General features: G+C 35.3%; 3 protein-coding genes across 7 annotated transcripts in view; 1 reads left to right on the top strand and 2 right to left on the bottom strand.

Annotated features, from left to right (window-relative positions):
- Nucleotides 1–10,272, bottom strand: LOC117323411 (zinc finger protein 318-like). Its single transcript, XM_033878621.1, has 7 exons — nucleotides 10,000–10,272; nucleotides 5,136–8,137; nucleotides 4,790–4,909; nucleotides 3,422–3,518; nucleotides 2,731–2,849; nucleotides 1,238–2,438; nucleotides 1–967 (listed from the first exon to the last, which is right to left on the bottom strand). Exons 2-7 carry the CDS (start codon nucleotides 6,828–6,830, stop codon nucleotides 882–884), a joined length of 3,318 nt encoding a protein of 1,105 aa, XP_033734512.1. The 5' UTR covers nucleotides 6,831–8,137; nucleotides 10,000–10,272; the 3' UTR covers nucleotides 1–881.
- LOC117322625 (pre-mRNA-splicing factor 38B-like) lies at nucleotides 6,935–10,215 on the bottom strand. The gene is made up of 4 exons (XM_033877564.1): nucleotides 10,000–10,215; nucleotides 7,699–8,137; nucleotides 7,098–7,493; nucleotides 6,935–6,984 (listed from the first exon to the last, which is right to left on the bottom strand). The coding sequence occupies exons 1-4, from the start codon at nucleotides 10,213–10,215 to the stop codon at nucleotides 6,935–6,937; spliced, it is 1,101 nt and encodes a 366-aa protein (XP_033733455.1).
- A 220-nt stretch (nucleotides 10,273–10,492) lies between the features above and the next one.
- LOC117323408 (myosin-I heavy chain-like) overlaps nucleotides 10,493–24,945 on the top strand; it is a 101,294-nt gene continuing 86,841 nt past the window's right edge. For 4 of the 5 annotated variants that reach the window (XM_033878611.1, XM_033878610.1, XM_033878613.1 and 1 more), the window contains exons 1-2: nucleotides 10,493–10,696; nucleotides 15,035–15,141. In XM_033878611.1, coding sequence (XP_033734502.1) covers nucleotides 10,657–10,696; nucleotides 15,035–15,141 — 147 coding nt within the window. In that variant the 5' untranslated portion in view covers nucleotides 10,493–10,656. The remainder of the gene's footprint in view (nucleotides 10,697–15,034; nucleotides 15,142–24,945) is intronic. The other variant, XM_033878614.1, reaches the window with a different exon arrangement.

Here is a 24,945-nt window from a genome sequence, read left to right as displayed (position 1 = left end):
TCATCTTCACTGTAAAACATTTTATTATAACACTGACAAACTGTATCATCTTCTTCACTGTAAAACATTTTATTATAACCTTATAAGTAGTGTGTCCATGAAGTGCATTGGAATTATCAGTATATGACAATACAAGTCTTTCCTGATGATTTCTTTATATATTGTTCAATTTGTGTACCTATGCATGTACAAACTGTATAAATCTAGTTGACAGTTCCGCAATTTTAATGATGTATAAATGAAGATTATTCACATTAAAACAATTAAATGCATGCATTTGATGCAATAAGCATGATGAGAAATTATTAATTAGAGTGATTGTTGCTCAATAGTCTGTTCACTTGTCTTTAAATTGTCTTAAAATATTTCACAACAGAATAAAAGAGATAAAATGAAATTTATAAGACATATGAATGAAATGAACACAATTGATGAATCATGGGACTTTCTTCTTCTGGAGTTACTTCTTGGTAACACATCTGCTTAGCATTCCAAGTGTTACTACAATTTCTTAACTCTCTGAATTTGTGCATTTTACAAAATCTTTGAAGTGAATGTTCACTTCCACTTCAGCAACAGTCAACACAAAGCCTCGTGCAATTGTTAATTTGATATGAGAAATTGGAAAAGAAACGAATCCCGTTTCATAACCTTCCAATTATTTCTCTAGGTTTATTATCATTAAGAAGTATATCTACATTTCCATGACTTATATAAATCTTTAACAGTCAAGATCACAGCTTGGAATAAAAACTCCACATTTTTTAAATTGAATAAAATGTCCACAACTTGTACATAAAAACCTCCATGGTCACTATATCAAATTCTTGCTGCAAACTCGAATGCATTGTCACAACACAACTCCGATAGAAAGGAGGTAACTATGATTCATCTGCCTCACACTCATCCACAACTTCAAAGTCGCTGCCCATCTGCATACTAAATTCACTGCAGTCGCTGGCTCCGTCTGAAATGGGGAAAAAATGTAATATTTTTTCTTATACAACTAATGATGTTATTTTGGAGACAATTCTGTACATACTACTGCCGTAGATCATTATCATCAGAAAATGTGAAACACTCGTAAAACCTTATGCTTCAAAAATACAATACTAGAACAACCCTAACCATAACAAGGGCAATATCAAATTTCATTATACAATATTTTAAGTTACACTTATTCTCCATACTCATCTCATAAATTAGCCCAACACATGCCAAAATCATATCTACTAACCATCAATGTCCTCCGATTCCGCTGTAGTCTGTACTGTTTCTTTAGATTCTGCTGGTGTTGTTTCGTTAGTTTTTCCCAGCACTGGTACATTATCACCAATATCCATGGGCAAGTCCTTACTGATGTCTCCAGAACCAGCACTTATTTCTTTCTCATTCACCTTATCAGCACTACGTTCCTTAGATGGTTCCATCGGTGGCAGCGGGATGTCCATGTCCATCACTGGCAAAGGATCTGACTTACCTTTTTCCTGAATATCTACAACCCCAGACTGTTTTTGTTGGCTTGGAGGCAGGGAAAGGTTCTGGGAAGGTGGAGGTGGTGCTTTCTTCTCCGCCAATGGTCTCTCAAAAGAAGGGTCTATACCAAGCATTTTCATATCCTCCAGCTCTGCCTTTTTCTTCGATGATAATACTTTTTCTTTATTTTCATCAGTCGGGTTTTTCTTTTCTGTTGGTCCGGTGTTGTCATCCTTGAGTTTTCCTGTGAAAGCCTTGAGAATATCCTGTGCTGTCACCTTTGGCTTGTCCTTCATTACTGGTAATGGTTTTGATTTATCTTCTAGTGTTAAAAACATGTCCAGCGAAGAAGGCTTCCCTCCTCCATGCTCTGTTTTTCCTGTACCTTTCCGCAGAGGGAAGGCTTCAACCTTACATGCCCCAGCTGTCTGTTTCTGGCTATCTGGTTTTGAAACAGGAGTCCAAGGAGGCAGCAATGGATTTTTCTTCGTGGGGATTTTAACAGCTGGTACTACAGGTTTTATACCCATCTTATTGACAATGTTAATGGCAATCTTGCTTTTGCTATCTTGAGTGGCTTCACCTTCTTTCTTCTCCGGTTCTTCATTGGTATCCTCTTCTTTCTTAACTTTTTCTTTGTCACCACTAGATAAATTCTTGGCTTTGTCTTTGTCGCCAGAAGAGAAAGAAAACTTGCCAAATCCATCACCAGATTTAACTGCCTTAATATCTTTCGGTTCACTTGGTGACATTTTTGGTTTCTTAGCAGGTTGTTCCATAGCTAATTCGGCCACTGGTTTCTCCCACAGTTTTTCTTTCTCTTGCACCCGTTGCTTCTTCAATTCATTTTTCTCTTTTCGATCTTCCTTTTTCACAGGTTTTGTGTCTTTGCTTCCTGAGCGACCTGTAGCCTTATCTAGTCCCCTCCTCTGCTCATAGAACTCATTCATTTCCAGATATTTCTGAAAATGGACACAGGAAAGTTTTAAAACATTACTTGCAGGTAAACCAATGTCTAGAATCTTTAATTGAAAAAAAAAAAATCATTTACTGACAGTCTCGTATCATATGAAGATTTCACTGTCTCAATACTCATTTAATAGATAACAAGGATATTGTTCCCACTATATAAGTATCAACTTTTACTGTTACAAGGATGTGCTATGATAGTACTACCAATAACATGTATTACTACCAAATGAAAATACGACTATCTATGCAAACTGTTTCATGTTTATACATATCTGTCCTCACCTGATAATTTTGATAGTGGGAATCTGTCTTGATGTGAAAGTCAGCACAAGCCTCATCACCAGCAAACTCCTTACACAAGGTACAGTAGAAAGCCTTACAGGGCACCAGGAATTCTTGGCCTGAAACAAAAGGTTGGATTTTCACTGCTCCAGTATATAATTTGATACTATTAACTTCAGGAGAAATGTCCTGTGAATAGATGGATCAGAATGGTTTGAGTAAATAAGCCAACGTCACCCTTAGGGGCATGATCAAAACTCTTAGTCGATGACCAATATTTCATGCCCAAATTAAGTTTTTTTTCTCACAACGCTAGACATTTAAGAATACTACCACAAAGCAGTGAGACATCCACATGCAAGTCCCATGTCCTGTACTCATAGAATTCTGTGTAGAAATACAATTGAAAGGGACTCACGAAAATAAAATGTAGATTGATCACGCCACATATTATGAAACTATTGCATTCATAGCTCAGTTGGAAAACATGTTATTGTTCAAAAAAAAAAAAAGAAAAAAAAAAGTTAACTGAAATCTATATCTTGTGACTATAAGATTGGGTACTTTTGCCTATTCTCTTTTCAATATCAACCACACTCACTTTCTACATTAAATATTCATAACAAAAACTAAATTCGCATTTCAAGGATTGAGAACAAAGATAATTTTTTATTTCTAAGGAAACTATTACCTTTGACTGGTAACACAGCTAGATGCTCATTTTTGGCATGTTTTAGTGGACTCTTCATAGTCTTTGGGACCCATGGTCGATCGTAAGGATTCAGAGCCTACAGAATAAAACATGCATGCTGGTAATGTCAAATATTTTTTACCTTGTAATTACAAGCAAATAAATCCACAAAACAAGAATGAAGCCAAGATCATCAATAGGTGGCATAAGCAACAGAAATGTAAAATTTCAAAGCAATCAAAATGCATAACATAATGACTACCACAGATAAAATACCAAATTAAATTTTTATTTCATTTTAAATTCATTTCACCTTGGAATGAGGTGAAATTTTGGTGCAGTATATAGAACAAATATCACCCGAAAATAATCTTGTTTTTGGGAGGCTTTATCTTAACTTCATCAACACAAAAACAAGAAGTTATGCCAAATAAGGTTGAAATAAATAATGATCTAAGCATTTTTATCTATACTGTTTTAAGTACCCTAATGTTTTAAGTATCAAGATTTAATTCTGCGAGAGGTTTTGCAAAAGGAGCATATCTTCACAATGAAACACTCAGTCGTGAATCAAACTGATGATAAAATTTTTCCATAAATATCAAATAACCAATGTCTTTGATCTGGCAATCCATGTCTATGCGCGCAGTCTATACTGAATAAATATAAATCATCCCTTACAAGGGTGCGTTACATTTGTATAGAAATCTTCCAACAAAAGTTTTAATATCTTTTCAAATGTGTATAACTTAAAAAATACCTGCAATATGAGAATAAAACTTTTATAAAAAATGGTTTTCATCTCTAGTTTACATATGTTGTCAATTGTAAAGTGTTTTCAGTAGTTTAATCAACAGGTGCAATATTAATCAAGATAAAAAAAAAATCTATATCAAAGAAAATGTGTACCACTAAAAATTGATTGATTTTATACAAAGTGACTTCCAAAAATAGTGTCCAACTTTTCAACACCTAACACGCTTTATTTGAAAATCGCAGCCAGTGGTTCAACCTTCACTGCCGAAGAAATTTTACATTGCCATTGATCCAATCCGCGTTGATATCTGTCTTGACTTTTATGTCTATTTCTGGATTAAATGTAACTATTATCTACCAGGCAAATAAACTCTGCTAAATAAATTATATCTTCCCTAATATTGCCTAACAGTAAAACCATCGGAGTCTTCAAAGTCTGCCTTACTGCTGAACATGTTTTGAAATAATGTATACATCATGTGTCATGATTGATGGATGCTTCTCTCACATCAAAATCGGGAATAACGAGTTAACACGTTCCCCGTCGCATGGTGCAAACTTTCAGGACGGGCTAACATGTTCCCCGCACACCAAGGGTTAAGTAACAAGTACCTGCTGATGTTTCTTCCCGTGTAAATGTTGCAGGACGCTGTATATGCTGCCCGATTCTGTATTACAAATTTTACACCAGTGACCTCCGGGATCAAAAAACTCGTACCTTTTAACTCGTACCTGCATAAACAAAGAAAAGCATTCCCTTCCATTTATATAGCAACGGTCATTTCTATTTAAAGTTAATAAAGTTATAGTATTCTTGAAAAGTTGAAACCTTGTAATACATTAAATAAACTTCATGGAATAGGTTTTGGATAGCAACTGATAACATTCTCAAAGGTATCCTCGTAGAAAAAATTATAAATATTGAAATTTTCAGTACCAGTAGTATCCAACAATATACCTGCTCAGGTTTCTTTCGCTTCTGCACTTCTTCCTTCTTTTTAGGAGGTTTATTTGTTTTAATTTCTGCTTCAGCAGTTTCTTCCTTTTCACTTTCAGGTTTAAGATTAGGATCAATTTTACACTCTTTCAGAATCATCAAATTTTCTTCTGCAGCTTTCCGAAGTTTGGAAATTTGTGCAGAGATATCATCCTGTAGTTTGTTATTCTGTAGAAGCACTGGATCTTTATGGCCATCTTTCTGTCTGCGTATCTTTCTCATCATTTCATTTTGCTGTTTGCGTAATTTCTCCAGTTCTCCTTCCAAAGCTTCGATTTTCTGGCGCCTGTGTTCCTTTTCCCTTAGTAAATTGTTTCTTTGTTTTGGTGTGAGCATCTTTCGAGGAGAAACTGCTGGCTGTTTTTCTGGAGGACTTTTTAGTTTATCAATTTTTGGTGGAATAACAGTTCTGCTGGTTTCCTTTGGGGAAATTGTTATGGTCTTTTTTTCAATTGTGATTGTCTTCTTTTCTTGGATTTCTTCTTTAAAAATGTCAATGTTTTTGTTTACAGATGACTTTTGGTCACTTGAATTTCTCAATTGAGGGGGCACGCCATGAGGTGGTGGTGGTGGACCTTGGAATGATGGACCATGAGAGGGAGGTGGGTTATGGAATACAGGAGGAGGGTTATGTGTGGGTGGAAAAGGGACGTTCTGCGGAGGGTAGTTTCCATAATTGGGATAAGAGCTGGGCTCAAACCCTGGGGGAGGATGCCCATAGCCATATTGAGGAGGTGCATTATACACAGGCCCTACAGCAGCTCCAGGGTAAGGAGGGACAGTGCTTGGATGTACCTGTGTAGGGGGTGCTGTTGATGAGTTTGTGTAGTTAGCAGACACATTGGGGGGATATTGTGGCTGTGAGTAGGAAGTTGGCTGATTAAAGGCAGAGTATTGTGTATCTGCACGTGACACCTGTCTCTGGAAAGATATACCAGATGATAGACTCTCTGTAGACAGACTAGGATCTTCATATGTTGACTCTTCAAACAGGTCACTCGAGGGTTCCTTTACTGGTTCAACCGGTAACACTTCCTTTTTCCTTTCCCTATCCATGTGGTCTGCTTCTCTTACTTTTTCTCTGTCTCTGTCTCTGTCTCTGTTGTAACTATCCAATCTTCTATCCTGTTCAGGTGGTTTTTGTTCACTCTTTTTATACCTACTTCTAGTTTCATTTTCATGATCATATCTCCTCTCTGTTGACTTAGATGGACCTACTTTTGCTTCTCGCATCAGAATATCAACTATGGATTCTTCTTTTTTAGTGAAGAGCTTGTTTTTAATATCATCAGAAATTCCTCCTTCTAAGAAAGATGCAGTCTGATTGATACCAAATTGTTCCTCTTCTTTTTTTGGTTTTTGAATTGGTTGGGTGTTGCTTGCCTTTTCCTGCATCCTTCTTGACATTTCAAAGTCAAATCCTATGGATTTGAGTATATTTTCAATGGTAGGATCATATTTTTGTTTTGGCTCTTCAGGTGGAGCTTGACTTGTATACGGGAGGGTTGGACTAGTAGGTTGTTGGGTTGTAGGAGGGATTTGTGTAGGTTGTAGATTAGCGGGCATTTCATTCCCAGATGTAAATAGGCTTAGCAAGTCCGGCTTTAAAGGCTGGAGGCTGAACGACAACAGGTTTTTCTTGCACTGGGGCAACATCTCTTACAATAGGCGGGAAGGAACTCTGCTTAAACCTTTGATCCTCAAGGAAAGAAGACACAGACGAACGCAGTTGCTCTTCTGCAGTGGGTCTCACCGTCTGATCAGCTATTTGATGATCCATAAAGCGAGAATCTAAATGACTTCTTTGATCCTGTGATAGACGAGAATCTGTATACATTCTCTGTTCATCAGCAGATGACAATCTGCTGCTGAATCGGTCGTCTGCAGAATAAGAATCTGGCCTTGAATGTCTTTCGGTCATACCAGAGTAAAAAGCATCTTCTGATCTAGATTTGGACTCTATTGAGGGTCTTGAGCCAGGCTTGTTGTTTGAATTACCTTTCTCTAAGTCATGGTCATCATCACCATACAAGAATTTCTCCTCATCCTCAATATCCATGTAAGATGACATCCCTGGTAATCCAGACCTAGAGTTTCCTCTACCCTCAGATCTTGATTGGTGATTGTCAAAAGGAGGACCTCGAGTGGTATTTTCAGTGCTCTGTTGGGTCCTTGAATCTATATCTTGATTAATATCTGCAGGTCGCATGATAGGAAACAAATTCTTCTCTTCTCTTGATACTGGATTTGTGACCAGACCTGGTAAGGTTTCTTCTGCTGGTCCCTTCTTTTTCAAAATTGATTTTAAAGGTTTTGGTGCTGGTGGAATAAGAGGAATAGAAGGTCTCAATTCATCTGAATTTTGCCTGTAGGTATTTTGATAGTCATCCCTACTTGGTAAATCTCTGTATCCACCGAGGAGTTCTCTTTCAGTTCTATCATCAGCATCCCGTCTTGAACCAACGTCTCTAAAAAAGCTGTCACTTTCCGGTTCTTTATATCCAGCCCTGACGCTCCAAACTACCTCTGTTGTTATCTCTTCTGTCAATACTACTTCCTCTCCTACGATCCATGTCATCTTTGTACCTGTCATCTCCACTGTATTTGTCAATTCTGCCTCGTGTTTCTCTGTTAAAATCCTTGTTCCGTTCGTCATATCGGTCACTTGAGTATTCTCTACTTCTTTGTCTATTAGAATCATACCCTCCACTTCTTCCCATTACTTGATCATAGTCGCGTCTTCGGTTTCCCTGGTCATAGTATTTGGCCTCTTGGTCATAATTATCAAACCTATTGAAATTATCCGAGTTTGATTTCCGACGATCACTTGGAGACTCATCATATGGGGAACGGTCAACTGGGGGACCAAGTCTTCCTGACAATGGACTCCTGGACTTTTCTTTGTAGATGTCATTACCCACTGTAATGCGTAAAGATTCAGTGGCTGGTATATCTTTGGAATACTGAAATGAGCAAGGAAAGTATTAACATTTTATGATTAACCTAATTTGAAAAGTAAAATAATATAGTCAACATATTCTTATAATCTTCTTTCTTTTTTAATGATGCAACATCTCCGATAAAATAGTAGTTATAACATTATGATCAATTGAAAACAAGAATGGGTTGTTGTGTACATTTATACAATTTCAATGATAATATATTTTTATACTGTAACCCTCCAAAATTTTAACTTCTTTAAATTTATATTTGAACAAATAATTGCATCCTGAAAAAAATCTATCGTAATCTGTCTCTATAATTTGTATATGTAACTTTCAACTTGTTAGGCAATCCATTTAATCTTTCTAAAAACTGAAAGATGCTGATGATTTTAAAAAAAAATATTTGATCGTTGCATTGAATGAAACATGTATAGGGCCAAACTAGAATTTGAGAACCACTGAACTTTAGATAACTGCCTGGTCAATGCTAGTCACCTTGACAAGTCCCTCCAAGCATCTCTCCTAGCTAGTATTTTTTATCAAGTCTATGAAACACAAACTCAGCCAACATTTGTCCTATTATTATGTTACAACTTAACTATAAGCTTTCAATTCATCTGAAAATAACAATATAACTTCAAGACAAAACATTTTACCTAAAAGAAATGATAAAGCTTCTGAAATGTCAAGAACTTCCGAAATTTATTTCAGGGGCAATCAAAGCAGAGACATATATAGAGAGATTGGCAGCTCTCTATTTGCCCTGATGTCTACATGGTGGCCCCTGACCTTCCCACAATCCTTTGCCGTCGCTCAGTTCAGTCTTCACTAAAATATGGCCCACAGTTAATAAAGAAATTGAAATTGAATTAAATGCCATATTGGAGAAAACTTGAAAACCAGACACATAATTATCGATAATTTCTATTTGAAATCATCGCCAAGATCTAATTATGTGCTTTAATTTTATTAATATCAAAGTACATCACAATTTGCTGTCTAAGTGTTTGTATTTTGAGTATGAAAGTCAAGCACATCGCAGGGAAGATCGGCGGGAATCTCCAATTTTCGAAAAGTCCCTATAGATATCATATGGAGTTTTCGAAAATACGGATAAATGACAACAATGTGCGTGATAAACAAGACCATATCCCATAAGTATGATAGTTTTTGGATAATGTAGTAACTTTTGTAGTGGCCTAAATAAAACGATGTGCTTTTTGTGTGCATGTAAAATTGACGATGTTTTGGTCTGACGTAATGGCGGCGTAATTACAAAACTAGGTCATGTCATATAGGACCCAATTGATTTTCGAAAATACGGATAAATGACAACAATGTGCATGATCAATAAGACTATATCCCATAAGTATGATAGTTTTTGGATAATGTAGTAACTTTTTTAGTGGCCCAAATAAAACAATGTGCTTTTTGTGTGTGTATTTAAAATTAACGATGTTTTGGTCTGACGTAATGGGGGATTAACCAGAACATGTCGAATAAGTTCCAGTACATCGATACACACATGCGCAAAGCCCGATTTACCCGTGCTTGCGTGTGTTTGATATATTGGGGACAAGGCGCTCTCGATAAGGGATATGCTCTAGTGGTCACGAATAAAGGGGGCCACCACTTGTACGGGAAAATAGCGATGTTACTTATCTCTCTATATATGTCTCTGATCAAAGTAATGCAATCATGGTCTACTTTTCATAAGATCTTTATCTATATCTTAAAAGTTCAAGATAGGTATGATTTTGTAATTTATGGAACTATAACCGTAACAAACGTTCCCATTTGGAACATGAAAGTGATAGACATTCAACGTGTCTATCCACAAACAGCAGTAAACAAATTGGTCGTGTTGGACGTGAGGTAACCTGTGTTCTTAACGGTGATCGCGATCGATCCCGACTTCTACGACGGTCTCGACTGTGCGATGAGCGTTCTCGGCTATTGCTACGTCCCGATCGTCCGTGTTGATCTCGCTTCGATCCACTGTGGTCACCGCTATTCGACTTCCGCGATGATGCATGGATTCCTCCCTCTCGCTTGACAGCATGGGTTGACCCCCTCCCTCGTCCAAGAAACCCCATGTTAATGATTTAAACCCTCTCCAAACAGCAAGTGTAACTTTCCGCCGCCATGTCTCAATTCCAATACCAATGTGCGCATGCCCGAATCGTAAATCGTACCGAAACGTAAAATAATATGCCTTATCATACTTAATTTGTAATCAGAATTCATTCTTGTGCTCCTTTAAGAATTTATTTTGAATATATAATTATTGTGCAAATATGATTATTTTGTATAATAAAAAAATAGATTTATTACGACAATGCCCACACACTGGCTGGCTCGGTCGGGAGTGGCGGCGAAGTTGAAAGAGTTACCGTACGGTGAGCTAGCAGTGTGAGTCACTCGCAACGCTGGGCACAAGGCAAGCGAGTAGTGTGATTAAACCACCGTTATTCATTCAGATGGAGAGTTAGTTATGGAGTAAATTCGGACAAAAAGGAAAAGTTAAACGGGCAAAAATGTCATCTATTTTGGAAAGACCACAACTCGCCTCGCGGGGTACGTACGTCTGCGTTAAAATAGTCAGCATCACCATCTTTTGTTCTCCGATCATGATAACTGTGAGGTTCGATATTGCTTTGTATATTGTGTGTAGACGAACTGACACTGACAGCGGAGAACAGCGGAGTGTTGTGTTCTGTTACTGATGACAGTATTTATGTATCTGATCGTGATAACAACAAATTTCAAATATTTGTACATTTGTTCATTTTTTTCTCTAAATCTGCTGTCTCGATCAGCTGATTTTAATGTATATCATGATAAAGTATGGCTTATTTTACACGTAAATTCGTGTAAATCTTAGATTAAATTTTCTCTTGTTCTGTAATTAGTTTAAGGCGGTTTTACTGATAAATGCTTATTTATCGCTAATTGTTTCAAATTTTAAATTTACTTTGGAAAATAGTTTTTCAATTTTCGACTAAACAAACAATATTTCTTTAGTAGATCTATTAATATTTATAATATTGGCAATATTATCTATTTTTCAGAATCATTTCATACAAGATATCACATCAAGAATATATATATATATTATAATCAAATTGTAGATACTTGGTCTTAAAATTTACAGTTGTATAGAAAACAAAATTACCAGTATACCTTGATCATTAGACTCAACTGTGACATAAAATATACATAGAATATTATTTTCCAGGAAACTATGGCTAATTGTCCATTGATTTTTTTCCCCATTGATAGTCTGATAGATCTTTAGTAAATCAAAAGTCAAGAAGGTAATAATGATCTCTCAGTCTCAATAGCTATATCTAGCATCAAGGCCACTGACTTTGAGCTATATAGTATGGTGTTGATAATTCTACACAGGTATTGATTTCTATTTTGCTATTGGATCGTTTACCTGTTGAACCTCTATAGTCACAATGAATCACTCACTTTGTTATTTACACCTGCATTGTCTATTCCCCTGTGTATTAGTCTAACAAATCACACCTGTCTTATAGTACTACGCATTCATATATATGTTAAGTCTGTCTGTGAGTTATATTGCTAGTTGACAAGTACCCCCCACCAGTAATTCACAGGTATAGCTATCACTGGTCACTGAAATACGACAGCTGTGAATTAGCACTGGGTTACATGCACCAAGCACACACTGTCAAGACCATAACATGTATTATTAATAGGCAGGTAGTATTATATAATGACCCGACACCAGTACCTAACCATGTGTAAGAATCAGGAGTGCACCTGTCTATCACAAGGTATGTGGATACACACCACTACCCTTCAGCAATGACAGCTATGAACACGTATGTAATATACATATGGATACTGGTCTTTTCATCTATGCAATCTTATTCAGGCTTTGTTTCTGGTTACAAGCTTTTGTATTGCTTTATATTATTTAGGTACATTATATGTGTTCTTTTATAATATTTAACGAGACTAGACAAATGTATATATATATATATATATGCGTAATCCTTGGTTTGGGGCCGCAGTGGCCGAGTGGTTAAGGTGTCACGACACTTCAACACTAGCCCTCCACCTCTGGGTTGCGAGTTCAAAACCTACGTGGGGCAGTTGCCAGGTACTGACCGTAGGTCGGTGGTTTTTCTCCGGGTACTCCGGCTTTCCTCCACCTCCAAAACCTGGCACGTCCTTAAATGACCCTGGCTGTTAATAGGACGTTAATCAAAAACAAACCAAACCTTGGTTTGATCTGATTCTGTTGAAGATGTAGATTTTTTGAAGGAAAAAATTGACATTAGAACATTAGCACCCATGTAGTGATTCGGAAAATTACAACTTTGGTATTGCTAGCATTGTTACCTCTGGGTCACTCTTGGATGGGTTCTGTCATGCAGAAGTACAGATGTATACCTGGTAGCGGTGGCTGAGTGATTAAGGTGTCCTGACACTTTATCATGATCACAAGGCCTCCACCTCTTGGTTTGCCAGTTCGAAACCCATGTGGGGCTGTTGCCTGGAACTGACCGTAGGCTGGTGATTTTTCTCCATGTACTCTGGCTTTCCTCCACTTCTAAAACCTAAAAATAAAAACAAAATAAACAAATGTATACCTGGTAAAATAATATTAGCTATATAGCTGCTTTCCACAGTCTTGGCTATACAATTTAAGCTGTACTGGTAGGATTAGACAACAGGTCTAGCTTCATTTCCTAGCAGAAACATTGAAAAACAATTAATGATCTTTGCAGATTTCTCCCCTGTTAAATATTCCCATTCTGCAAAACAAATTATGATCATTGAAGTACCAGTATGTTAGCCATTTTACTTTCACTGATACCATTATATTAAATTGAGGTCTTTGACAGACATTAGATAATATCCCACTGGATTCAAACCAAGGAAGCACATTATTGAATTTATTCTTTCAGTGCTGTTTGCTGTAATGTATAACAAGCCAAAACATTTGGAAATAATACAATCTTTTCAGTGCTGTACGTGGTGCACTTACACAGTGTCTTTTATATAGGAGAGGCTGCATTTGCAATTGATTAACCGTTTGATTGTGTCATCAAAGTATAAGACCCCAAAGAGACACTAAGGGATTGTAATCTTTAAAGTTTTGGTTTTCTTTATTTAATCAGCCACTAGAATCTTTTTACTAGTTGGTATATATACATATATATATGCATACATGTTAGACTTTGAAGTGCCGTCCATTTACTCCTGTATAGATGTGCAATATGCCAATTAATACACATGTTGGCATGCAATACATATGTTTATAATACTGATCTGACCAATAAAAGCTATAGTTTACTGCTGTATTGAAAACATGGATAAATATGCAGGTTTAGTACACCACAATACACAAACATGGTATGTTATATGGTCATTGACATGCATCCGTTTGTGACAGATGAGTGAACAATTGTCATTTATGTGTCCTCAACTTATAGTATGTCATACATCACTTGTTGTTGATCATCAAAATGTATAGTACTAGTGATGCCTAATAGGTACAGCTAAGAATGTTTTATTAAAAAAAATCATGGCCATGATGGAAAACAATGTAAAAGAAAACACAGGTCCTCTCTAGTACGTCAGAAATCTATATATGCTGTGCGTAAGCGCCAGTGTTTTATTGCTGTAATAAACTTCATACCAGGGTATTGACTTTTGTGGGGTGGATTTTTGCATTGTTTGTTATGCCATTCACAACATGACTCATTGTCTGCTCATGCCATATATCCTGCAAAATATTACATGTTATTATGGTTTGCAAAGGGGCCACCACTTTTATAGATCTTCTGAGCTGGGCGACTAGCTGGCACATAAGGGTCAAATCATGGCTGTGTACATATGTATAAGGATGAATTGTGTCATTTACTGGGGTCAGCTAGGTCACGGTCATATCCAGGTTGTACTGGACCTTAGAAAAGTACATGTATACCTACACAATATATGTACAGTTATTAGATTCTGAACACTAGATGTGGGACACTAATTGGACAGTCATTTATCATCAGCTGATCTGATAATCAATTGTTATTTTTTCACAGTTGATCATTAATTGCTCCCCAAATTAGATAGATTTGTTTGTTTCCAAGGCTTATTGCCCTATCAACAGCCAGGGTCATTTTGGGATGGAGTCATCTTGTAGTAGATGGTAGCTACTTCACTGAACAACATTTATAGGAGACCCAAATTACATGTTATCCACACTAAGCGACTGGGATAAAGTATCTTGCATTATGTCTACAGATACCAGATATCAGCTTCTGAAAAAATGCGAACCATTCCAAGTGGGGATCAAACCACTTGACGCCTATCTTTATTTTATATTAGCCTGGATGTTTTAAGGGCATTAAACCCTGCTGTACAGCTTAACAAATTTAAACAAATACTGACGGTATATAGTCTAAAGTTCCACCAACTGAGTTAGTGTGGCTTCTGTCATATTAGTCTGCATGTCACTGGATCTTCGGCCTAGTTTGAGGTCAAAAGTACTTGCACTGCTCCATGGTGAAACATAGTGGTCCAATTAAAATGAATTAGTTGCGTCTTTAATTTCTCAAAAAAGGGTGAAAATTGCAAGAAAATTGCACTTGGACCTGGAATTTTTCTCATCTTGAAAAGCCTCTGCTGTTTATAAATTAATTTGACAGCTAGGGCTGGACATTGTTGATATATTTTTGTCATTTATTATAATACATGTATTACATGCAAATAAGTCAATGATGATTTTGGAAAGATATCAATTAAATGCAAGCTGCCCAAGAATTATACTAGCAGACTGATATGAGCAGTGTTTTTTTTCTGTGTCTTGATAAAGCATTTTTAATTTTCAGGCTGTATGCAAATGTATTTTGTATTAAATTATTGATTTTGAATTTCCAGGTGCCCGACCCGAAGATGGAGTTACTGATATGACAATTATCAGTGATATTGATGAGAAAGGAATTAATATCAATTTGCGAACCCGATATAAAAGGGACCAGATTTATGTATCCTTTTCATTTATATATGTCTCCAGTATAGTTGTCAAGTACTGATGTAAGTATAAAAATGCATCGTGTATATATGCAAAATGTATAAAGAATTATCAATTAGATAAAAACCTAACTTGCTGTAAGTAAGACAATACCATACCTCGACTTGTGATTATACGATATAAATACGCTGATTGTTTGGTCAGTTGTAAAGTGGTGGTACAATCAGGGGTTGTGTTACAATGAATTGGTGCCACACATATGTTTATATGTAGTTGTAGCTATCCATTTGCCATTCTTTAATGTCTGTATGAATTCCTTTTCGAAATTACATACTGATATATGACTGTCTTCTGCTATATTTAGTTTTTTATTGGATAGCCAAGAAAACTGTGCATGGTACATTCATGTATTAATCAATACATATATGCAGCCACAATCACATTAAATTCTGCTGCCATTGGCACTATATATTGATATGTATCTATGTAATTGGCAGTTTGTGGATAAGCTTATACTTTCACTGTCAGTAGGGATTCAAGTATGATGTGGATAAGCAATTGTTTTATGGTAAACTGCAGATGGAAGAGCTTATTTGGTTTTAGGGTTATTGCTTATAAAATTATGACATAAGTAAACACAACCTTTTGATTACATGTATTTAGAAATCTTATATATAATTACTGGTTACTTGTTGGCTACAGTCAAAATATTGGTTTATAATATAATTACATTGAATACTGGTTAATATAAATTATAATTGTGATTCCGATGTTTAATTATCTATGCATTACAGCTGGTGCAAAATCAAGATAAAACTTTCATATATGCATCTATGAAAATACTCCTAATTAGAATCAATAGTTGTTAAAACAAATCAATAGTTGTAAAAACATTTCTTGTCTTTTGTAGACCTTATATTCAAGGTTTATATATACCACAGGTTTAATTTACTTAAATTCAGAGTTGCCTGGCTAGCAATAAGCATTGTATGCTTAAAGGTGCATAAACGTTTCACGCAGAGCCACAGATCATAAAGAAGACCCTATAAGCGATTAATGCACAAGTTTAATACACATATTTGTAAAGTGCAGCATCTTAAAAGCACAAACGCACAGAACTTCACCAACTACTCGAACAAACGGAAAAGGAAGTTGGGGCTGTACGGAGTTTGACACACTTAAGTTAGCATACACACTGAGATCCATACAACCTTTCAAGTGCACAGGAAGAGTGCGGTGCCATAGATATGTTCTGTGCCCTATCTGGCAGTCTTGTTCACTTCCAGATTCCCTCAAATTCCTCACACTGATAACTAGTCTTTAGATTCCAGGGATCAACCCGGAATGTTTAGTCTGGCAAATTATGAACACACACCTATCTTTGGAAAAGCTAAAGTTTGGCAAAATATGTGTAATTTTTATTTCATATATCTTGTAATCGCATGAAATACAGATAGAAGATTTCTTGAAGCTCAAACCTTGGGATTCTGTGTCAGTATTTATAAACATTTTATGTAGGACAGGTCTCAACTTCCTGTATGAAAAGGAAATGATATTGGGGCAGGTGTCAGCATGCAAACGAGTATAGGAAGAGCGTAAATGTCAATTAAAACAGGTCTGACTAAGAATTAAACATGAATTAAGATAAGTTAGAGTGCTTTCTGATATATGGGTGAGGTATATTTGTTGTGAACTGTGAGTAGAGTCAATTTTATTTACAGGCAGATGTCATTTATCCAACCCCATGATTGCTCAACATTGTATAAATTATCACTAGGCAAATAAAAAAAGGCAATTGCAGATAAAAAGGACTCCATAATAGAGTATGTATATACAGAATATAGATATCTTTGTCAGGTGACACTTACAATTAAGTGTCTGAATCAAATTTGAGAGGCATTAATGCCTTATCTTTTGCTTTTATTATCAGAATATATTAAAACAGATTTATAAAGCCCCAGTCATTTTTCTGATGTTGTTGTCTCATGGTTACAAATTACAGGATTTTCATATATACATTATTAATTTCTCATCAATCACGTGGAAAATGAGAGCAGGTTCGATCAATATAAGTTTGCTGCAATGCGTGCAGTGGTTGTACCTAATAGAGAATATCTGTCACGGTCATCATGATATATAAGTGGTCAATAATTGTCGATATGAATGTTGATCTCATTTGTTTTTCATGATTATATGCAGGAATGGATTATTGTTGTATAATTAATATAGTGATACATCAATCATTGCAAGTACAGAAAATTAAAATTAAATATATGTACGACAGATATTTTGTGAGAAAAACAAATGAGGAAACACTGTTTTGTCAATTTACAGTAAATTTGTGTTAAATAATATAGTTATACTGTACATGTACTGAAATTATACGAAGAAATCAAATATAAAAAACAACAGAAATTTGTTTTTGCACCTTTCAATTTCTGTTTAGCTTCTCTTGTTTTGGTCTAGAGCTGTAGAAGCATATACTTGGAAACAATACAGTTCATTAGTGTGATGGAGCTGTTATGATATACAGCACACTTTGTGTAATTAGTGCCAGTACCATGGAGATGCTTCAGAGTCAGTTACATAGCTAGATAGAACAAGAGATCCTTCATCTAACACCTGGTACCCATACACATGAACAAACACGGATCATTATGCTTGTTACCATTCATGCTGGTGTAAAATTATCAGTATGTATATTGTAAATGAATTGGAGAAAATCATATAACTGAAAATTAAAAAAACATCTATCAGATTATGTTGTAAGCTATATACTGTTTCTGTAGTTGATTATCGGTAGCCCTTTTCCCTTTTCTTTAAGGAGTACCAAAATAAATATAAAAACATAAGTTTTCCATCAGCAGCCACACTTCCTCTTTTCCTTCACCCACCCATTACACTTAGCGCAGGAAAAAGACGTGCACCATATGTTATGGTTAAGTCCCCCTAATTTTCTTCTGTATAAAAACCTTGAAAATGTATTGCCTTATTTAATTTATATTAATCTATGCCCCTACCAAGACAATTATAGTTTTTAGGAGCTGTCGAGTTGGAACATTCTGAAATTATTCCCCGTTACGTTTCAGAAAAGTATCGGGTTACCATCGTGACTGCTGGCAGGTAGAACAGTAGATAAGCTCCCACTTTTATAACATAACAAATAAGTCCAGGGATTGGACCTGAAAAGTAGAGCCAAAATGTTTATGTGAAAAACAAATAATGTAAGATATTTCTTCTTGTAATCTAAACAACTTGTTACTGTCCTTCCTCAGAAATAATACAAGGCTTGGGCTATCTTCTAATTAACTCTTCAGCACATGCCCCAGGTCAATTTGCATGCTGAAATGGTGGCTGGCAATGGGTGGATCAGTCATTTAAGCTCATCTTCTACAAATAGGCATTGACATCACATAGCAGCAGTACCACAGTACCACAATAAGATATATCTGAGGTGGAAATCATCAGCCGTCTGAAGAAAAGATGGCCAGAGAAATGTATACATTCATGGATAGAGTTGGGTTATCAACCAGGTATATGATGGACATTTTGATTTATGTGGTGGTTTATGAGGGAATTCTCTAGACTAGCCTACCAATAAAAAAACTATACATCTTTGTGATAATAACTTTCCAACATTTCTGTGTACTTTACCAGTATATATACATGGTTTGGATACCAACTGCAGGGATTTCTCATCAGTGCAGAAGTTCTCACTGTAAATTGCATTTAGTATTTATAGCTTGAGAAAATCCGCCTATAACCTTCAGGATTTTGTTCATATTGCAAAAGCAGACTCCAGCATTTCTTCCTGCTTACTAATAAGAAAGGCACATGCATGTATATATGCGTTAGGTCAAAATATAATTGGATTGCATCTATATAGGACTCTGGCAATTGGTGACTGTGGGAAATTTGAATTGACATTATGTGTTCATGATTAGTTTGCACTCCGAAATTTTACAACGAATATTGTAAAAGTATGCACAGATTATATATAGAATTTTATCAATATTTAACTTGGTCTCTATAGTCCGTAAGATGTGATCATTGAAAATGGCCAGTGTATCTTCAAGGTACATACATATGGACTTTTACACTAGTGTTGTCATGCTTCAAAATGGCTAGTATACAAAAAATAGCCAATTTTTGGAATGTGCTAAAATACAATGTTAATTTACACTTTAGATGTTATTTATCCTTATAAGGGAGTAGGTATAATGGAGCCATATATATATATAGGTATAATTAGCCACTTGAGTGTACATGTATTAATATATAACTTAGGAAATGGTTTTAACCTTGTCACACTTAAACAAATCTGTAACTGGTACAGGTCATGACCATGGTCCTATATTTTATTTAAGGAATGGAATAAGTCGGTTTATATAAATATGTGTGTGTGTAAGCATATGTTTTTAAACTTTTAATGCAAAAGCTAATTAGAGCCAATGATATGCATGAAGTACCGAAAAAAAATATTTTCACTTTTTCTTATGACACGTGCACACATACACACACCTTGTAAACATCTATAGGAAAGGGATGGTCAAACATGTCAGCCTGTCATCTTTCAGGAAATGGCCAAAATTCTTATGTATACTATACACCGTGACACTGTCAAATCTGACACCTGTGGGTCAAAGCACTGAAGTAGGTGACAAGTAACTGTTTGGAGTGAATACACAAAAATGAACATATAGGAATATGTTTTTATCGTTTGTACATATATATACTGGTAGATATATATTTGTTAGATTAAACATTTGCAAATAAAACATACTTTCTGGATATTTTAGTTTTCAGAATTGCTGCTATATATATATATTATGTAGTCTAAACCTGTATTAAGTTTTTTTTTTGTGATTTAAAAACTTAACAGTTTAAATGACAATGGCAACAAATAGTTATAATTATAAACCTTCACTATACAGTTTTATTACCAGTTATATTCATTCTGTAATAATTAAGCACAGGGGTCAATAATGCATATATAAACATTGGCTTAATGTATAGATGTAATTAAGGGGTGGACTTATTAGCAATTTTACTGATTTATAGTAGACGTAATAATGTCAATTGCAGGTGGCATGGGCTTATTACTTAGGCATGAGTTTATTTTATCATTATACAGTACCGTATATATCCAACACTTATAAATTAGTTGATATTGTATTCGGATGCTTTCTTTAGTCCTAAAAGTTGATCAGAAAATATACATGTATGTATTATTGAGATATATGTCAACATTGATATGGGTTGCTTTTCCTGGTGTAACATTTTCTATCTAAGTTCAACTACTTCTCTGATAAGTTGGTCTAGAGATACCATATAGTATACACACTGCCAACAGGTGTATACATACTGTGTATATGTTTCTTACCATTGAAGAAATTTACTCTGAGGTTTTGCTGATGTTTTTGGAAGGAAATGTGTCTGTGTATATTGAATAGTACTACACTTTTATACTATTGGGAGACTAAATATTGTAGCAATGATACACACATTTCTGTAAATCATGCTCAGGGCGTTTCTGATGTTTCCTGTCTATGTATTGACAGAAATATCAATATTTGAAACTTAAAAAGTGAATATTCCTCGCTGGATATATACACTGGAGCTGTATATTGCTGTGTAAAACGCACCCTAAGCTCATATTTCCTTGGTAATGATGGTTGATAAGATGAGCAATATTTATCTTACCACATTAAAAAAGGGTGGGGATCAAAATGGCTTGCTGTTATAAGAAGTGGTGGTAGATTTTTAGCCTGTCAAATTAAAAAGGGTATTGATAACTAAATATAGATATATAGGTAAGGGTTAGATAATACATGCCTATAACTATAGCCAAACTTAACAAGTAAACTGTCCCCATTAAAATAATTAGCTTAAACATAAATATATTAGTCAATTTAGGTTTCCATTAGTGAAAGTTTTGGTTCAGGTTATTAAAATTAATCCTGTCTACTTATTTTGTGCATTAGTGGCGTGTTTAATATACTTTTATTTACCTCCCATAAAGTGGTTGTCAGAAGCTAAGTTATGCATCATAAACTACATACCATAGCAAAAAGGATGATATGATAAAAAAATAACTCTCTTCTGCTCAAAGCAGAATTATTTGAGGATGGTGTGATCAAACATCTGATGATTCAAAGCAGATCTATAGGTCTTACTGTATTACGCATCAATAAGTTCAGGTAATAAGCCCACCCATAGATATAGCAGTAAAACACCGGTTACATTATAACGTATATTTATTATTATACGTTATATGTCTTTGTTCCATAATAACCCCATCCCTTACTTTGAATCCAAGTCTATGCGTTGACACTTCGTTTATAATTATTAGAGGATAAGTACTTGTAGTATATATATAATATCTGTATTATCATTGCCGCTTTTATATATAATTTGTAGAGAACACAATTCATATACAAAAAATACAAAACCAATATCAAAGTATTGATTTATCCATTGACCTTGCATTGCAAATTTAAAGTAGACTATTGTTGACATGACTGGGGACAATCTGGTATGTCGAAGTATAACTCATGATTAATGGGGCCATGAATATATGTATGCAGTTTATAAATATAGATATTAACACTCAATACAGTTGAGGTTGAATTGCTAACTGTACATGTACTGTACCTCTTTAAAGGAATTAATATCAAGCTAGCTTGCTAAGTGAAATCTTGAAACTACACAATAAATGTAGTGTGGAAGTGAGAGAATCTCATCACTGTATCTATCTGGTAAATCATAAGATGTTATATTATCATTAGGCAAAATTAGACTTTGAAATGAAAATTTAAATTAAAAGAGGTAACAATCATCCACTTGTGTGTTGAAGCTGATGATGAGAGTTAAACTCTGCACGAGCATGAACATTTCACTAAAGTAATGATTATGAAGATATGTAAGATCTGTCTTTTATAAACCTTGGAGAATTACTGTAAAAATTCTTCAACTTCATGCATACACCTTAACTTGTATCTTGCTGACTTTTCCAACCATAAAATGCTTTTCAGAATGTTTCGTGGGGCGTTAATACTGTACGTTAATCATGATTTATTTTTAAGTCCTCAAGGGTTTCTGTACAAATATACTCTATTTTAACATATGGCAATGAAATATTAATTAAATGATATTTTGCCCAACAAATTTTAAAAAAGTGAACTGAACTTACTGCTGTGATGTATGATGTTTTGTGTAGAGTTTTGAGAGGTTGGGGAGGTAAACCTGCTGTGTAGATTTCATGCTTGAGGTGGATGTATGCCACCCTGAGAACCACAGCAGTAAATACAAAATCTGACATCTGTCTGCAACCCCTCCATCATTTTAGCATCTGCTGGTATGTCGGGGAGGAGCCAGCTCCCTTGTACATCATTGCTGTAAAAATTGTGTAAACAAGCTAAATTGATGGCTAGTTGTGTTTGCCCTCCATTTACCTGCATGCTTAAGTGTCAAAAACACATGCTTTTGTTCTGTGATTGTTATATTTAGCTGTTTCTTTAATTTGACAATCATCACAGCCTAGAAACATCTACATAGTTAAATGAATACATTTACAGTTGTAGTAGGGGTGGAAAAATGCACAGCCAGACCAGGGTTCGAACCCTGGACCTCCAAACATTAGTCGGATGCTCTACAATTGAGCTACCTGGTTGTGGGCATTCATCCCAGTCCAGTTCTGCTCCACATTATGTAATTAATTGAATCCATGACTTTAAAAAAAAAAAAAAAACCTATACCCTCTTGTCGCTTTTCAATACAAGAAATTACAACGGATTTATAAAGTATAGCTATACTTTGTAGATAGGTATTCACAGACAATATTTTGGAAAGTTGGATGTCATATTCATCTGAATCAGTGGGTTGTGTGTGATGGCCACCAGGCCTTATTGCAGGATAAATATGGTAGCATGAGAAGTCTTTTTTTTTTTTTTTTTACAAAAGTGATCCAACCATAAGATCTATTACCAGAATCACGAACTTAGTTGACCTGTAAATAGCTAGGGTCAACATTTCAGGTGTGTGTTTTTCCCAGGTGTATAATGAAGGTGTATATTGAACAGATGCAAGTTAGATCTCTTGTGTAAGATAATACTCACATAGAGATTCTAATGTTTTAACCATTGTTGAATGTTTTCACTTTATTATGGGGTCACTTATGGCATACAAAGAAGAGAAAATGAGATGCGAAATTGAACGCAGGTTGTCAGCAGCGGTGACAGGAAGTATGAAACTCATGATTACATGTCTACGACTGGCAGCTCACGATCACCTGTATGTCATACAAAGACAGTTCTGTAATTCATTTCGTCAGTAATGAGACCACACTTTCAAGGCCATTTAAATGTATATTATATACCACTTCTGACACTGGTTATTTTGATAGAGAAAGATTTGTAGTTATTTTTTATCAAAGAAATTGACTTCCTATTCTTTCGTTAACAATAGTGAAAGAAAGGAATGTGTTTGTGTGTTAATCTGACAACAAAACCCCACCAGAAAAAAAACTCAGTGAGGCATATGGTCCCAAGACCAAACAAAGCGTTTTCTCTAAATATTTGGTTTACTTTTTACCTCAGTGTTAATACTGTTTCTCAGTGTTTGTGTATAGAAGTATAAATATTGGACAGGATATTTGTACTGTGGCAAAAGATAGCTAGCACTATCTAGAGATTAAGTGTACTTAAGATTGAAATACATATTTATAGTATTTTGTAAGTTAAAAAACGTGTAAAAAAAGTACAAATACACAAGCTAATCTAGTCATATAGCCAGGACAAATGTGCAGTCTTGTGATCTGACAAAATCATTTGCACCTCTTTTGACTAGTGCTTTGGAGGAAATAGAAATCACTTTGTCTTTGCCCCTGGCTCAGATTGAAATACTTCATCTGCACATGCTTTTGTTAAGAGTTGCAGTTGTTTACGAAGCATACACTGAATACACGTACATGTAGGATGCATTATGCATGTTGCAGGGACTATAATCAATGGCCTGGTTGAACATCAGTGTAGTTGACTTTTTCAGGACAAAATGAGATGGTCGTCAGAGTTACATAGAAGATATAACACATGGGAACCTCAACCAGCTTGGTCCTTGAGTGTATTGATCATTCATGAGCCATACAACTATCTACACATAGTATTTATTAATGGTTTAGGTACAAACGCTGTGTTCCAAATTATTTGTGGTGCATTGACTGATTTTTCCAGGCAGTTATATAAAGATAACTTTGACACAAAAATCTGACTGGTTACTGGTGCATTTCGTCATCGTTAATTGATATCATTTCGAAATTTAATGGAAGACAGAAAATCTAGAGTTAGCATCTAGAGTTTTATGAAACTATACAGACATTCTATTTGGAGGTCTTTGATTTTTGTTTTTATATATTTCAGGGAATTTCAAAAATACAAAACATAATCATTGTTCTCTTTTGTCAGTTGTATGCATACATCATGTTTATAAGCAACATCAAACTTCACACTATACAGGGGCCAATCCATGCTCAGCTTGCTGCCATTGATGGGTACTTTCCCCTTAGCAAAAATGGTCCAAATTTCCCCATTTCCTGCTAAAAATGTCTCTTTTCCCTTTTTTCAATATCACTTGTCTTTTTCTCTTTATATTGTCCTATTAAATTCAGTCTTTTTTATGCTCAGTTTGTAATAGAAAATACACCAAATGATCCCAGCAGGGTATGTCCTCAGCCTAGATTCCCCTAACAGTCTTGAATTGGTTTGCCCTTGGTGGCTCAATTGCTAACTCTATATTAATTCCCCAGTATTTCTACAGGGGG

This window comes from Pecten maximus, chromosome 3 (genome assembly GCF_902652985.1).
Source record: "Pecten maximus chromosome 3, xPecMax1.1, whole genome shotgun sequence".
NCBI lineage: Eukaryota > Metazoa > Mollusca > Bivalvia > Pectinida > Pectinidae > Pecten > Pecten maximus.
This window is presented reverse-complemented; position numbering and strand designations above follow the sequence as displayed.

Bases quoted from the DNA above. Each gene is read 5' to 3' on its own strand.
- LOC117323411 (XM_033878621.1), bottom strand. From the start codon at position 6,830: ATGTTGCCCCAGTGCAAGAAAAACCTGTTGTCGTTCAGCCTCCAGCCT. The intron at 4,910-5,135 runs GTATATTGTTGG...TTGTTTATGCAG, and splicing joins AGCGAAAGAAACCTGAGCAG to GTACGAGTTAAAAGGTACGA. The intron at 2,850-3,421 runs GTAATAGTTTCC...CTTTTGTTTCAG, and splicing joins AGCTGTGTTACCAGTCAAAG to GCCAAGAATTCCTGGTGCCC.
- LOC117322625 (XM_033877564.1), bottom strand. From the start codon at position 10,215: ATGGGGTTTCTTGGACGAGGGAGGGGGTCAACCCATGCTGTCAAGCGA. The intron at 8,138-9,999 runs GTTACCTCACGT...TGCTCATTTCAG, and splicing joins GATCACCGTTAAGAACACAG to TATTCCAAAGATATACCAGC. The intron at 7,494-7,698 runs GTAGTTTGGAGC...TTATTCCACCAG, and splicing joins CAGAAGAGATAACAACAGAG to CACCAAAACCTTTAAAATCA.